The sequence below is a fragment of the Phasianus colchicus genome, chromosome Z, assembly GCF_987193195.1.
Source record: "Phasianus colchicus chromosome Z, bPhaCol1.hap1.1, whole genome shotgun sequence".
Taxonomy (NCBI): domain Eukaryota; kingdom Metazoa; phylum Chordata; class Aves; order Galliformes; family Phasianidae; genus Phasianus; species Phasianus colchicus.
The window spans coordinates 43,992,773-44,009,856 of record NC_143476.1 but is presented as its reverse complement, the minus strand read 5'-3'; the positions used below and the strand labels follow the sequence as shown (position 1 = coordinate 44,009,856).

Sequence of the window (17,084 nt, the reverse complement as noted above, 5' to 3'; positions counted from 1 at the left end):
CCTTCAATTTATATGCCACAACTTTTGACAGAGTAGGAATAGGAATCCAGATAGCTCAGGATTACTGAAGGAATTGAAGCAGAAAAAGTCTGATTTTTATTCACATGCGTATCAACTTATAAATTGATCCATACTTCTAGAAAATTTGAGTTGTAGGTAGTACTGGATATTAGAAAACTGCCTTACTATCCACTGTTTAATGGATAACAAACATTAAATTCAATGGCAATGATCTTAGCTTAGATTTATGATAGTCACTGTATCAAAGAATGGCTTGGTTTGGAAGGAACCTCAAAGATCATCAAGTTTCAATCCTCCTGCCACAGGCAGGGTAATCCAGATTTCTGCACATACACTGTAAAACTTTAGTCCATACCATACATTAAATATATCTTAAGTGTTCGGATGTTAACTCAGCATTATTTCCAATTGTGAAGCATAAAAAGGAAAGCCTCAGCTTAAGTTTTCCTATTTACATACTGGATTTTTATGTCACCTATGAGTTCTAAGAAGCTAAACGTAAGAACTGAAGTACAAACAGGCTCAAAATGATGAGCACTTACCACTGATACACCTGTTTTTTCTAACAAATGCTCTTCTGTATTTCTAGTCTCAGCATTGTCTTCGTTTCTTCTATCTTCTTCAGAATGACCCCTTTTTCTATGAGCTCTTGTTAGGTTTGGCTTTGGGTTCCTGAGGGATACCCTTGCTTGCCGTGAAGGTTTTGTATCACACTGATTACTTTCTTCTCCAGAACTTAATTTTTCATTAGACCTAGAAAAAATATTTTTTAACTTTTACTATTCAGGCACCACAAAATACAGTTAGAAATGAATTCAAGTGTTCTGCATATTTACTTATTCACATAAACAAGAGAGTCAGATCAGAGTCACAAAAACTAGTTACAAGGCTAGTAACTAAGAGCTACTGGCTTCAGGGATCCTCACTGTCACATAAATGATCAGGATGAAGCAGAAGAGCCTACCCTCAGCAAAACTGCAGATGACATAAAACTGAGAGGAATGACCAATATGCTAGATGCTCACACCGCCATCCAGAGGGACCAGAACAGGCTGCAGAAATGGGCTAGTACCTAGCTGTCCAGTCTTACAGCTTGCCTGGGCTGCACTGAGTGAACAGGTATTGTCTCAGTCTGCATATGTTGCTCTAAAAGTAATGCCTCCTATTTTCCAAGAAACTGCTACAAAGTGCACAATAACACTACTTGATGGACAAATTCTAATCTACAAATCACTATTTTTCACTCAGTCACCACCGTTAGTCGCACATTTTCACTAGTGATGAAGAAAATCCTGCATGCCACGCTAAAAAAACTGCACAGAGGTGTTACTGTTACACCATCACCATCTCACTGTGCTCACATCTACTGTGCAGTTTCCATAAACATTCAGTAAGTGTTGATGAATGTCAAAGACTGCAGTTTTTTTCTACATGAAGAAATTCAATTGCATTCCTTAGCTTCATTTGCACTTTCATGTCAGACACCATTCTGTCAGACTGTCCCACTGCTGCCATCTGTTGCACAGCAACAACATGGAATGAAACACTGGTGGGAAGGTTCAATCTCTACTGCCACGCCACTGACATGCATCTGTAACATCATGGCCCAACATAATAGAACGGGAAGCATTACTTCTGGAGCAGCCCTCATAACATAAATAATACAGTTCATATACTTAAGAAAAAAAAAATCTTATTTTAATATTTCAATATTTTATTGCAACAAAAAATAGAACAAAACAGAACTACTGGGATAGTGGACCTTCTTATTGTAAAACTAATGCACTGATCGCTGGTTCAATGGTAGTAGCTGCAATTCTTGTTCTCCAGGTGTTCAGATATTGCAGCAAAAATCTGTGCTAAGAACTAGCACAGCTCAGAGCCAACAACTCAAAAACCTCTGCTGTAGACAAATAGTGTATCACTATTTAAAACAAAAGAAAAACAAAAGAGCCAAAACTAAACCAACAGTAGTTCTACCTTAACTAACAAGTGTCCATGAAAAACATGGGATGAAGCTGCTTATAGGCACTGAAATAAAAGAATCACAGAAATACAAATAAAACGAACAAAGAATTCAAAGTCCTATCTTTATGTACCACAGGAAAACTTTTCGTAAATGATTTTGCTAAACTCTGACCCTACCTGCTTTGTTCACACAGTAGGTTTTCAGAAATACAGGGCATCTGAGGCTCCTCTTCCTGTGCCTGTTCCTCACTGCTCAGTACATTTCCTTCATGCAATGCAGCTTCATTTTTACCCTTTGATTTGCAATAAAATAGAAGTATTATCCATTTCAATAGAAAGAAAAAAGGAGAATCAAGCAAGGTTATAAAACAGGAGTTCACTTATAAATACACAAAGATGATTTTAACTCTTACAGAAAGATAGACTACCCTATGCCTTCTCTTGATACTTCCTAGATTCTTCAACACAGACTTCAAGCAGGAAAGAAAGAAATTAGCTAAATGCCTACCTTCATGTATTGCAATATAAAACAAACTTGCATTCTAGTTATTTAAATGCACATAATCCTTTCATCTGTCATGCAACCCAATCAAAACTAGATCCTCATTTTCCAGAAGACATTAATACTACAAGTTGTAGACTTCACTAATTTCATACCTGCAATATCTCAACATTCAAGGGTTTGTGGGATTTCTTTCATAGCAGATGGTGTCTCTCTGCTTCAGGGAATGAAAGTTAAATGTTCTAATTATAACTGCCTACCATAGAACATGTAACTTGAAATTATATTTTTGAAGGCAAAGTAGCTATTCCTAGTAGACTTACGATGGCAGACACATGATGAGCAGACTCAGTTTTTTGCAATTCCAAGTCATCTGCTTCAGATTTTTTATCCTCATTATTTTCTGGTATTTGCATTTCTTTCCTTCTAAAACCTCTTCCCAAGTTGGGCTTGTACTTCTGAAATCTGCTCCTCACTAATTGGACAGGTTGAAGAGGTGTTTGTTTATTTTCACCCGGAGTTGTCATTGTTCTATTGATGCTAAGATAACCAGAAACAAACAAACAAAATCAAATTTAATACAAAAGCATGTCATTGAAAAGCACAGGTTCACTGTATGTATAATATAAGACACAGCTTACTTTTTGAAAGACATTACACAAATGCAAAGTTGTGCTGTGTGTTAAATTATGCACAGAAATCTTTGTTTCAGCAAATGTGTATAGGCGTTCGTCTCTTCACTACTTCCATAACAGAAATAATTCTTAATGACTCCTGAATGCAAATAACAAGATGCAAAAGTGATCCTAAAATAGAATGAATGAATGCCTCTGGCCCTCCAAAAAGGTTCCACCTAAGAAGTGAGGTAGTTGACAGTCCAGTTGAAGTCTCCCTACCAATGCATGTTGCATGAGTAACAACCAGGAGCCAGCAGCCATGGCAGAGCTGAAAATCTATGGTCGGACCACTAGCATGAAATCCCGTTTGTTTCATGCCTTTGTGGTATGAATCACACCTAAAGCATTGTGATCAATGGCTATAAACTGTTCAGAAGAAACAGGCAAGGAAGGTGGATGAATTGCCCTCTATTAAAAAAAAAAAAAAAAAAAAAAAGGGATTAATTTCAACTAGTGCTGTCCTTGAAAAACAGCAATACAATATGGGTGAAAATTAGAGACCAACTATATGGTTGGTATTTACTACTGGATGGAGAGTGCTGATGTAGCGTTCTTCAAACCCCTGATATTGCCAGGTGATTTTAACCACCCCAACATCTACTGGAAAAGTGACAAAGCAAGCTGCAAGCAGTCAAGGAGACTCTTGCAGTATACTGAGGATAACTTTGTAGTTCATGTGGCAGGAAAATCCAAACAGAGAAGATACGGTGATCAAGTGCTAGTGGAATTCATGATCTTAGCTGAGCAATACAGCCAGGATCCTAAATTTTAAAGAAGTGAAATTCCAAGTTTTTAAGGGACTAGTGGATGGGATTCTCTTGAAAACAACCGTCACAGAAAAAAAAGAAGCAGAAGAGAGCCAGCAGATATTTAAAGACATCATCTTGGAGCACAAGAGCTCTCGATTCCCAGTGGGCAAAGAAGGCAGGAGACAAGCATAGCTGAGCCAATTAAACTGAAGTGGAAGAGTAGAAGTAGAGACACACATCCTGGGAAGAATACTGGGATACTGAAAGAAGCATAGGAATGGGATCAGGAAAGTTAAGCTGACCTGGGCATGGGGTTCTAATGAGTACATGCATCAGTAAAGGAAGACTAAAGAAACCGCAGCCCATTGAATGAGACAAGGACATCTGCAAACAAACAACACGAAAAACACTGAGGTACAACTTTATCTCAGTTTTCAACAACGGCTCTTCCTACATCTCTCAATTCCCTGAATCTCAAGGCAGGGTCTGGGAGTATGAAATCCTACCTGTCTTATGAGAAGATCAGGTCTGAAATCCTACCTGTCTTATGAGAAGATCAGGTCTGAGTTTACACGAAGAACCTGAAAGTACTCAAGTCCATGGGAATGGTCAGAATGCATCCTATGATCCTAACGGAACTGCCAGAGGAAGTATCTAAGCCAATCACCACCAAATTTGAAAAATCATGGCACTAAGTCCTCAGTGAAAAAAAGGAAAATATAACTTACATTTTTTTTTTTTAAAAAGCGTATAAGAGGAGACCTTGCAAACTCCTGACCAGTCTGCCTCACCTCTGTGCCTGGTATGATCATGGAACAGATCCTCCTAGAAGCTAGGCTAATGTACATGGAATACAGGGAGATTGATTAGAGACAGCTAACATTGCTTCACAAAAAGCAAATCATGCTTAGCTAACCTGGGAACCTTTTACAATGGAATGACTCTTCTCGTAGATAAGGGAAGAGCAACTGATTTCATCTACCTTGATTTCTGAAGACCTTTGATATGGTTCCTTTTGGAGTAGGGCCCAAGCATAGCCTGCTGAAAAAGGGGAGAGGTCATGCAAGGCTGGAGAACAGGACAGGGCATAGGTCCATTAACTGTCCTCTGGTTGACAGTGAGAATTGCCCCAGCCATACAGACCAGATAAGGCCACAGCTATGCCTCTGTCACTCCACTTGTGTTACCAACACCTAACAATGTGCATGTCAAGGGCCTGAGCTATGACTGGAAGTTGTCAAGGAATAGAGAAGGAGCTGCCTTTGGCAAAAACATGGAGACTATAAAAACCATGTGATGATTAACAAATAAACAATCCATGGCATTTAAGAGAACTGAAAATGACATCTTAAGGAACCAATAGAAGTTTCTCTGCTTTTCTGCAAAGTCTTGCATTTTTCATATCCCTGCTTATATCTTTGTTTGCATACCTTATAACAGCTCATTTCCCTCCTCCTTCCCCTCCTTCCATGTATATAACTTTTACATGTGGTTTGCCATGATAAAGTCAGGATGCTAGAGGACAGCTTTCAGATCTCCCTTCAGCCAGCCTGAGACCTCCCACTTGCAAGACACCACCCCCCCTCAGACCTCATCTTACAATGGACACATCAGGTCATATAACGTTTCCATCCTAATTTACCCTCTCCAGAACACTGATCAGTCATAGGCTAATACACTGTTTGCTTAGAATACATATGATCATAGATATATGTGCAACATCTTGCTCAGAATACATATAATAAATTATTTTGATGCACCTGATCAGTGTCAGTGAAGTATGCCAGTTCGCTGGACAAAATAAATCAAAGAATGGGGGGTGGGGAGGTGGGGCCCCCACAACATTCTTGCTTTTCAATTGAAGAGATATGGATGTAACGGCTGGATTATTAGATGGATTAGAAAGTAGCTGAATAGACTATTCTAAATAATTGCAGTTAACAGCTCCATGCTCAAATGGAAAGCTGTAGCAAATAGCGTCCTTACTAAGAGTAATACCATTTAATATCTTCATCAATGAGACAGGGAGGTTGAGCATATCCTCAGCAAGTCCGTGGATGACATTAAACTGATTGGTGAAATTGATAATAGAAGGAAGGGATGCCTTTCAGTCAATCCACAAGAAGTCAGCCCATGTGAATCTCATGAAGCTTAACAAAGTACAGCACAGCATTCTGCGTTGGCAAAATCCCCAGCAGTCTGTAAATACTGGAAGGGTGACCTGAATGAGATCAGCACTGCAGATAAAGGCTTAAGAGATGAAAAACTGGATATGAGCTACTCTTGCAGCAATGTGTACTTGCAGCCCAGAGGCAATTATATTCTGCTCTACATCAAAAAGAAGCCAACAGGGTAGGGGAGGTGTTTCTCCCCACCTACTCAGCTCTCAGGAGACCCCATGTAAAGTACTGCATCCAGTTCTGGGGTCCTCAGCACAAGAAAAGATGTAGATCTGTTAGAGAAGGTACAGAAGAGTGTCACAAAAATGATCAGAGCCAGAAAAATCTCTCCTATGAAGAAAGACTGGGTTCATTTGGCCTGCAAAAGAGAAAGCTGGGGGAGACCTCATTGAATCACTTAACATTTAAAGTGGGCTTATAATAAACACAGAGAAAGACTTCACAAGGGCCTGGCAGAGCGGTGGGCAAAGGTTGCCCAGGGTTGTGGGTACCCCATAGCTAGAGGTGTTCAAGGCTAACTTGTTTGGCAGCTTTGAATAACCTGATCTAGTGGGAGGTGTTCCTGTCTTTGGCAGGGGAGCTGAAGCTAGGCAGTCTTTAAGATCTCTTACAGACCTAACCATTCTCTCTATCTAAAATAAACATTCATTAATTTGATGCTTAGTATAGCAGTAAATAGAGCTTTAATACAATTAGTTTTAACACTATAAGTAACATTCAGTATTTTTATTAGACTTTCTTCACCAATTAGAAATCCACTAGCAGAATGGTTTCCTTTTAAAATGCCTTCATTGTTAGTCACATATAATTGCAGCTAGAACCTTACCCAACATTAGTACTTGAGGTCTCATTTTGGTTATTTACAGGTAGACAAGCCTCCAATTTGCCATACTCTGATTCAGAAAGTGTGTCTGGGGGCTTAAAACTTGAGATCTCAGAAGCATCCTGAGGGCTAACTGACTTTTCTTTTCCTAAGGATTCCAGTGACTGCAGAACTTCACAGTTTTCTGCTTTCTGAAAAATAGGAAAAAAAATATGAGCAAGTAAAAGTCATGGTACTAAACCCAAAAAGGATATATATTTATGACACAAAGCTCAGTACTAATCGCTCCCCAAAGTGTATCCTGTCCAAAAAGGCCATCTCCTTTTAATTGCCCACTAATAATTTCTTAGGCTTTCCAAGAAAAACTCTTATTTCTTTCTTTAACTCAACACCTTGAAATGTAGATTTCTTCTTTGTTACATGTTTTCAGTACTTTTATTTCTTCATTGTCATTTCATGAAATCCACCTCAGGTTAGAAACTGCTGTAATGTACAAGAGTTTCCACATAGAAGATCAAAACTTTTGAAAAATGAATTGTTTCTAAAAAGATTAATCTGTGTTTTCTTTAAATCATCAGATGTTTCTTATAGTTCCACAAACTCATAAGCTGAAATCCAACTGAGGAAAAAAAAAGAAAAGACTTACATCTGTATCAAGAAGGATGCAACATTCATGACTGCTCTGCATCAAACTTTCTTTCTTGTTGGTATCCTCTTGTGATACACCTTTATTTATATCCATCACTTCTTTTCTACTAGTTCTGAAATTGGGCTTTGGTCTATGGAACCGATTCCTCAGTAACTGAACTGAAGAAATAACAGTTTTGTCGTCTTGGTTTTCAGAACCAGATTCCCTAAAAAAACAAACAGTTGATGGCATGAGACAGTGTGAATTCTCCAAATCATATTTCACATACTTGTATACAAATTTTGGCAGTAGCCAGAAAATTGTATTTAGTTTTCTGCAGTAGCTAGAGCAAGAGCAAAATAGTGGACATTACGAAAAGGATCAACCAAAAGTACACTGAACATCATCAAGAACCTGTATCTTATAAAGTAAGTCAGCAAATGTAAGAAAAAAGAAGCAATTTCAAAACAACTGCAACTTCTATTGACACTTTGAGAGGACTGTGAAAATTTTACCAAATCCTTTACCTAGCTAATAATTTCTAGAACTACAAAAGAGATATACAGCATTTTAAAAATTCTTATTCATTAACTTTTTTTCATAATCAAAAGGACAACTTATCAGATACATCCAACCTGTGGCTTGCAGGCTGCATATGGCTTAGCCCCGCTCAGCCTGTCTTCTTCCTGTCCTGCACCATCATGGCGATGGCTCTTCCCCATCAAGCTGCCCAGCCTGGCCCCAGGCACACATCCATTGCTCAGCCACCACCAAACATCAAGGTGTGATTGGCACTGTCCAAGCCAAAACCAGAGCACGGGGATCCAAAATCTCTGACAAACATTTTGTAGAACTCACTAAGAATTGCAGCCACTGCCATCAAACCAGACACTGATGCATCAGGTGCACAAAAAGCAAGGTCAAATACTCCACTAGTTTTGTGTTTTTGTTGCTGCCTCTTTTCTCAATGCCTTAACAGAAATATTAAAAAAAAAAAAGTTATATCATACATATATTACACTTATTACATATCTGAAAGGAATGCCTCTTGTTTTATTATGCTTGTCCATGATATTAGAGGTGAATGCTGGTGGAACCAACTTTTCCATCAATATTCTGTTAAGATTTTTGGTCATGTGTCACATGGTAGCAGAGTGGCAGTCTGACGAAATGGTGTCTGACATGGAAGTACGGGTGAGCAATGGTGTGTCACTGAATTCCTCCATGCAGAAAAAATTGCACCCATTGACATTCCTCAACACTTGCTGAAAATTTATGGAGACAAAAATACAGAGACAGTGGGTGATGTGCTTCAGCAGTAGCAACAGTGGGCCACTTCTGCTGGTGCAGATGAAGGCTCTTGTTCATTTCTGGCGAGAATGTACTGCTTATAGTGGTGACTGTGTTGAAAAATAGTGTGTTTTGGCTCAGAATTTACACTATCAAATAGCGTTATTGTGCTCTTTGTAGCTGTCATAAGAATTAAAAGAAGGCATTACTTTCAGGGTGACCTATGTATTTAATATGCAGCCCAGGACAATTTCTCTTCATGTGATACATTCCAGACAAGCCTAAAGACTGAACATTCGTGGTTTAATAGGAAACCAGACTCTATAGTAAAGAACTTACATAAGCACTTTATGATGCTTGGGCTGTTAGGACCAACATGGAGAAGATAACCACAGGAACTGAGTATCCCTTAGAGATTTATTTGAAAACAAGGTTCATCATGAAGATCAGTCCTATAGAGCTTTTGAATTTTGTTTCTTTTGTTTGTTTTTTTGTTTAGGTTTAGTATTGTCTTGATTAAAAGCAAGTTTTATATTTGTAACAAGATACTTAGCTCTGGAGTTGAATGCTCAAGTGTGGTGTGTCTGGAGATACTGATGGTTTTGAACTACCCCGTCTCTTAAAAATAACCTTACCCTGTATTGAAATCTGAAGCATCTTTCAAGACATCTGAAGATCCTTTTTCATTTTCCACAGCTTTTAGCTTCTGCGGACTTTTCTTGGGAGCACCAACCATATCCTAGGAGGAATATAAGTTTCACTCTATTAAGAAAAAAAGATTTGGCCAATCTCTTCTATGGAAGGAAAAATATTTTATCACTGTTTTATTAAAAAACCTCAAAAATTAAGTTTTCTTCTTGTTCATCAGCTAAAATTACTGAATACTGTAAAGATAGAGATCTGTCATTTTGCTGCATACATTCCATCTGAAATTGTCTCTTTTTTTTTCTTCAACATTATCCTTTCTATTCAGCACTTCTCTTTTCAAATCTGGTATCACCATAAGAAAAAAAAAAGTGAAGTATAATATCTGTCTCCACAGAAAGGAGAATCTAAATACAAGCATTAGAAAATTTTATTTAACTGCAAAGAATAAAGATACACAAATGCTATGCTTACAAATTAAATGGTGTATACCTAAATCTTTATTACTAAGGCCCAGCAAAAATGTGTCTTTGCAGCTGCTTGAGAAACTTACATTTTTGCAGCATGAATCACTGCTTTCATTCACATGGTGTATCACATGTCCTTCTGCTTCTCCACCTTCAACCTTCTTCTCTTCAGGATCTTTTTCATGTCTGTGGCCTTTTTTCCATGCAACAGATCTTCCTAGATTTGGTTTTGGTTTCTGCACTCGGCCTCTTTTTAAAGGCGCTGGTTTCAGCACACTCTTTTTGCTATCTTCTTGTGAACTAGCTGTTTCATTAGACCTAGAAAAATACATAATACATCTTGTGTATTTACGGATCTTAAATTGGAAGGTTCTTAAGGAAAATACACATTTCTTTTTTAAGCACTAAATAACATACACTTCCATAAAGCAGAGCTATGCATTACTAAGTTCATGGAGACTGTAAAAATGCTTGAGAAGTAAAAATTTATGCTTGCACTGTTCTTTTCTTTCTCCACATACTACACCACAGATCTTTTTCTGACCCACAATGGCACTCCTCATATTCATATCCAGTCTAGAAGCAGAAGAACCTAATTTAATGAAGGCTACGAAAGGTATCAGAAGCTTTCAAAGAATAAAAAAATAAATTAATAATCTTACTGACATATAAATATCAGATGTAACTACAACTACCACATTCTTCTATGCCTTCACACTACATTATATAACAAGAAAGATAATGACAGAACTAACTGCTGAAGTATTCTTATGCCTGATCAAACCTTGTATACTCATCCTTCACCCTCTTTAAAAGGATTAAGTAAAAAGACAATGCTTTTCTTTCTAACTAACTCTCCCGTAAAACACATTTCTCCTGTCACACCACATCTGTCATTTCTCCGCTGAATAGAAATACAGAAAACACTTTATTTATAGTGTTATTTATTTAATATTAATTAAAATATACAATAAATTACCCATACTGGTATGTTTTCTCTTCTGCCAAACACTTAAATGCTTAACTATGCTTTAAGTACAAACGCTTATTCCCATTGTTTAAACACTCAATACTTTTCACCACTGAAATTATGGTATGTCAATATTAAAGCTATTAGAGAAAGCTTGCTTTAGTTTGCAAGGGATTAGCTAATTTTTTGCACTCATCATGGGGATTGACTCATTTAAAAGCACTCCTTTAAAACTAAAAGTGGCTAACTTCTTTATTTCACAGATATAATAAAGAAATAAATGCTACTCTTCTCTGAATTTCTATCTCGTAGCAAAAGTTGCTTAAAAAACTTCTGTTTTAAGAACTGCAAGATTTAGAAGATACTGATATTCTGTGATTCTGTGTAACTACTATGCTGTGTAACATTATCAGATGTGACGGTAGCAAATTGCAAGATAGCAGCATCTTTTTTTTTTTTTATCCCAAATACTTACTGAGACACCATCTCCAACACTCTATCATCCTTTTCTGCAGCCTCTCCACTGGTAATGTCAAACTTATTATTTTGGTCAGTATTCTGAGTAGAAATAGAATATTAAAACATTAACTCCTTTGTATTTATCAAGTGCAGCATTACCTAACAGACTAGGTAACTATCCATGACAAGATACAAAACAGGTTGCTCATGACAGATGCAATCACTTATGCAATATCACATAGCCAGAAAGGTGCTGTAGGATCTAGTTCAAAAAACCAAAGTTGTGTTTGCTGCATGGCATGAGAGATTGACATCTACTATTTGTGCCACAAGCTGTCACCTAAGCTGAGATCTCTACACGACATCATAGACACTGATGGTTAAGTAAGTGCTAATTTCCTGGTCATGCTCAGGAAATAAAAAGAGAATGTCGCTGTTGCATCCAGCAGTTTAACTAACACGTTATTTCCAGTTATCTTAAATCATCAATACCTTTTCAGTTTCTTCCTCAGGCTCTGGATAGGACATCTTATCATTTTCTGTGTTGTTCTCATGCTCTTTTCTTCCAGATGCCCTTGTAAGATTAGGCTTAAATCTCTGTCGATTTCCTCTAACTTTTGCTACTGCAAACACAGTTTTCTCAGGTTCTCTGCACAGGATTCACAATAATGACATTTACTCCATAATATTCAAGCCAAATGTCCAACGATTCACACAGCTTTCTACACTTGGGAGTCAATATTACATTGAATTACCTCTGGAAAGATTTGCACACACTTTTGCAAGTTCCTTCATGTAAATATCAAACATTGTTTAGTATTAAGAATGCGGAAACTCCATTCATCTAGATATTAAAAATATATGAAGTAATCACACTGGTAAGGACTGCATGCCATTGCTGCTTCTCCAAGCATCAAAAACAGCTGGCAGATGGGCCGTGGGCAAAGCCATTGTTATTACTTCCCCCTCCCTCCCAAATTCCAAGCTGTACTTTATAGAAGTAGTACTTCCCACAGTTTCCCAGAAAAGAACACACATCTTCTACTGCAGAACCATTACTGGAATCATCCATGAAAATTCCAGTCAAATCTAAGATCCATATTATTAGTGTTGTGGTTTTCCTAACAGCACTATGCAAAAACAAATTAACAATTACATACAGTTAGTAATGACAGAAAAGTAATCTCAATACTTACTCAGAAGTAGTACGCAAATCCATGCTTTCTGCTTCTGTGATTTCACTTCTGTTTCCTCCACTGTCTTCTTCAGAGCACTAGAATTAAGGCAAACGTTGCAGTTTAATTACAGTGGACAGCTAGGCACAACACAGACACTTACTCACTTCCCTCCCAGAGGTATGTAGGGGAAGAGATTCAGAAGTTAGGAAATTCATGGGCTGACAAAAAGGTAATTTCTTAATTAAAAGAAAAATTAAACAAAAGAAAAGCACCAAGGGATGCAAAATACAATTGTCCACCACCACAGTCAGTTCCTCTGCAATGGCAGCCTTAGCAAACTCACACACTTCCAGCACAACACTACATGATATGAGATAACTGTCTGGTAACTTGGAGTCATCTGTCCTGGTTCTGTTCCCTCCCAGTTTCTTGGGCACATACAGCCTCTTTGCTGACAGCGCAGTACAAGAAACTGAAAAGACCTTGGCTCTGTACAAGCAGTGCTCAACAGCAACTGAAACATCTGTGTGCTATCCACACTATCGTCATTATGAAACCAAAACACAGCACCACTTGGGCCATTATCTACAATATTAACCTTATCTTAACATGAGCAAGCACAGCATGAAATGTTACTCTTGGATGAGTGTACAGATACCTCAGAGGCAGTTTTCACAACACTAAATATTAGACAGTAGCTTGTACAGAGGATAAGCATTGACCAGAACTGATACAAGTACCTAGCATATTAAGAAAAATTCTTCCTCCTGACCTTTTCAGTAGTATTCACAAGTTTTGGAGAGAAAGTCTCAGCCTCCATTTTCTCATGGTTTACTGCTTCTTTCTTACCAGATAACTTCATTATATTGGGTTTAGGCTTTTGCAAGCGCCTCCTCTCTGCTGGCTCTTCAGTTTTCCTTAAGACATAAGAAGAGGTAGTTCTTTTATTACTACTAGAGAGTATATTATTACTAGAGAGAACCAGATATTGATGCATCAGTTTCCACAAAGATAAGCTCAAATAACCCAGTAGTTTTGTGTTTTTGTTGCCCCCTTTTTAAAATAAAAAATATTAAAAATTAAATTGTTACTTATTTACATTAACTATATCACATATTTTTGAAGGCTACTCCATGAGTAATACCTCCTGTTTTACTGTGATGGCCCATGGTATCAGAAACTGATGTTGGTGGTATGGCCATAGAAGCTGAACCTTCCCTCCAATTCCCATGCCATTTTGTTGCCATGTGAAAAATGGCAGCAGGAGGCAGTCTGACAGAATGGTGTCAGACACAGAAATGTAGACGAAGCAGAGATCTAGAACTGAATTCCTCCATGCAGACAAAAATGGCACCCACTGACATCCATCAATGTTTGCTGAACGATTATGGAGACAACCCTGTGGACATGAGCACATTGTGGTGGTTGGATGAGTGGTGCTTTTCAGCAGTGGTGATAGTGACAATGGGTCACCTCTGCAAGTGCAGATTTCTACAAGCATAGCAAGCAGGCTCTAATTCATTGCTGCTAAAAATTTACAGCCAATGGTGGTAGCTATGTTGAAAAATAGTGCTTTGTAGCTGAGAGTTTGCTCTATCAAATAATGTTATTGTTCTCTTTTTATCCATTGTTGTTTCCATGGAAATAAATAAGAGGTATTACTTGCAGAGCAGCCCATGTGTATGCAGCCCATGACAAGTAATTCATCTTAACTCAATGTAGCCCAGGCAAGCCAAAATGTTGGGCATCCACAAAATATCCCTTTGGACAGTCCAGGTCAGCTCTCTTGGTTCTGTCCCATCCCAGCTTCTTGTGTCCTCCCAGCCCCTCTGCTGGCAGGACAGCATGAAAAGCTAAGAAGCAAAAACATTTTGGCTCTGCACAGAACTACTTAGCAACAACTAAAACATCAGTGTGTTATCAACACTGTTTTACCTCCTGCAGTCAAAGCATAGCATCATACCAGACACTAGGAAGAAAATCAATTCTGTCCCATCTGGAACCAGGACAGATATACCAGTAATCAATTTCTTTATCCCTTACCACCACAATAGAGTCTTAAGATTCAGATACAACTTGCCAGAGCCCTAAATATTACTGATAATCTTCAGACTGTTTACTGCTATCTTTTCTTATATTCTTCTCAGCACAGGAAAGATAAAACTGACATCCTTTACCATGACGGTGAGCTGCCTTTCAGCAAGGCAATGACAGAAGGGCAAAAATTTAATATTTAAAAGGGCTGCTAAATTACCATGATCTTGTAGACCAGCTCTTAACCAACTTTAAAGAATTATATCATAAATACGCTGGTAGATTATTAAGTCTCCGATCACATAAAATGGAAACTTTAGACACAGTTGTTTAAACACCACTGTTCAGTTACAGAAAGAAAAGTAAGAAATAGTTAAAAGATTAGCTTGACAATGGATGGTAGTCATGACAGACAGCGGGAAGCACCTTCTGGAAAGGCGCATCTCAACTTAAACTCTTGCACTAAATTCCAGAGAGCAGCAACTTCCAATTCGGAGGGTCTGAACACACCACACACATGATGTACTTAACAACTACTCTATGTTGGCCATATTCTATATTCAAAGAATACAGTGAAGCTTTTTTTAAGATCAACTTTCAGAACAAAGATTCACTCACAAAATAGAAACACTTCTACAGAGAAGTCTCACTGTTGCTGACCATAGAGGGACTAGCTCTCTCTAAGCTTTGTTAAACTTTCCTTCTGGTATATATTAAACAACATGCATGTCTTAGTCGAAGTGTTAAACAGTCCTCAGCAATCAAAACTTCTATCAAAAATACTTTCTTAAATATACAAAGTCAGAATTATCTACCATCTAGTCCAGCCTACACAGGTGAAACGGAAATGTAGCCAAATGAAGGTTTAGCTCAAGTAACCCATGAGGTAAAAAAATAACTCTACTTACATTACTTGAGATTGAGAATCACTTTCTGATGCACTCTGCTTTTCCTTTGGTTTATGTAAACTACATGTGTCTGCATTCTAAGTAAGATTAAAAAAGTATTTTAGAAATTAAAAAATAAGCATGCAAGAGCTCTCTGCTATAAGGTAAGAACAGGCAGAAACATGAAGAAAATCAGTTTGTTTTCTTAACTGAATGAAACTGATAACAGATTCTTTGGGCAGTAGCAGTTAGGATTAGTCTCCAGGTCTAGTTTTTAAATCAGTTTCCTACAGAACGCTGATGGTAACTCTGAAAATGAAAAAAAATGAGACAACAGCAAACTAATCACAGTTACAATAAAGTTTCCATGGAGCCTATCTACTGAATTAAAATAAAAGTCTATTCTCTAATTGATTCACTTCTTTAATTATATTGATAAAACTGCATTCTACATCACTAGTTGGCTGAGTATTTCTAATTTTTAAAGAAAATCTGCTACAGCAGGCCAACACAATTAGAATTTTCCTTGAAGACCTTTTGAATAGTTTAATCTATGGAGTACTCACCATTTTCTCATGTCAAAAAGCCACAATAAATCAGCCAGAGAGTCTGGTTATTGTGGCTACTAAGACTGCTATAAGCTAATGTATGCAGAGCTCATTCACTGAATAAACAAACATACATTTTTCATTTCATTTATGTTTATAAATATTATTCCAATTACAATGCATCGTGATACTGTGTCATTACAACATTTCCAACTACAGGAATTTTGAGTTTGTGAAGACTGAAAGTAATTAATTTTCCACTCAGATAAAGCTGTTGTTTTAGTAAATAGAATAAAAAAGGTGAAAACAGAAATTATTTGCTCACCACTTTAGGGAGACACTAACACTTAGAATTTCCTAATCTTTCACTGTAGAGCTTCGCTGTAAGACAATTCTTTGTCTTAAAAAGTGAAAGTAATTTATTCCCAAATACAAGTTTTCAAACTGTATATTAATTTCCAGAAACAATGTAATGGTACAAGGACAGAACGATGACCAGGGGAAACAGAGCCTATATGGTGAAGTGTAAGATTAGCACTCTTTATCCTGAATCTACTGCTGAAGAGAGGAGAAATGATATTATAAAATAATAGTTTAGTCTTCAGACATCAGACTTAAAACAATCCAAAGATTTTATATTATGTGAATTAAAGTTAGGAAGTTTCAGTGTGCTGCTGCTGAAAAAGGCACAGGCAGACCTGAAAAGGTTATTAAATATGAGATCACGAGTATAAGGTCTATGAAAGAAGCTACATGAAACCTCAAGAAGTTTCTAAACTGCTGGATCTGATTGGAACATACCTGAACAAGACAACTCAATCTTGTTTCAGTTTCTTATGTCTCCTGGAATATCTCAAACCAGCCAGGATCAGCAAGCAAAAGTTTAGTCAGGTTTCTGTTCTGAGGCATCACAAACAACCCTATGCTTACCCTGCTCAGATTCCAACACTGCATAAGCATGGAGCAGCAAGAACTAGCAGGGCAACGCGTCAAGTTTTACTACTGATATTGCGTTGCCTCAATTTTGAATAAATAACCTGTTCAGCTTTATAAATTGC

General features: G+C 37.6%; 1 protein-coding gene across 8 annotated transcripts in view; it reads right to left on the bottom strand.

The window, feature by feature from the left end:
- Nucleotides 1-17,084, bottom strand: part of BDP1 (BDP1 general transcription factor IIIB subunit) — a 62,137-nt gene that overhangs the window by 22,250 nt on the left and 22,803 nt on the right. For all 8 annotated transcript variants that reach the window (XM_090131627.1, XM_090131622.1, XM_090131625.1 and 5 more), the window contains 12 exons: nucleotides 15,500-15,576; nucleotides 13,330-13,474; nucleotides 12,576-12,652; nucleotides 11,872-12,028; nucleotides 11,396-11,478; nucleotides 10,037-10,268; nucleotides 9,474-9,577; nucleotides 7,567-7,774; nucleotides 6,924-7,111; nucleotides 2,815-3,031; nucleotides 2,167-2,282; nucleotides 564-774 (listed from right to left, as the gene is read on the bottom strand). In XM_090131627.1, the coding sequence (XP_089987753.1) occupies nucleotides 564-774; nucleotides 2,167-2,282; nucleotides 2,815-3,031; nucleotides 6,924-7,111; nucleotides 7,567-7,774; nucleotides 9,474-9,577; nucleotides 10,037-10,268; nucleotides 11,396-11,478; nucleotides 11,872-12,028; nucleotides 12,576-12,652; nucleotides 13,330-13,474; nucleotides 15,500-15,576 (1,815 nt within the window). The remainder of the gene's footprint in view (nucleotides 1-563; nucleotides 775-2,166; nucleotides 2,283-2,814; nucleotides 3,032-6,923; nucleotides 7,112-7,566; nucleotides 7,775-9,473; nucleotides 9,578-10,036; nucleotides 10,269-11,395; nucleotides 11,479-11,871; nucleotides 12,029-12,575; nucleotides 12,653-13,329; nucleotides 13,475-15,499; nucleotides 15,577-17,084) is intronic.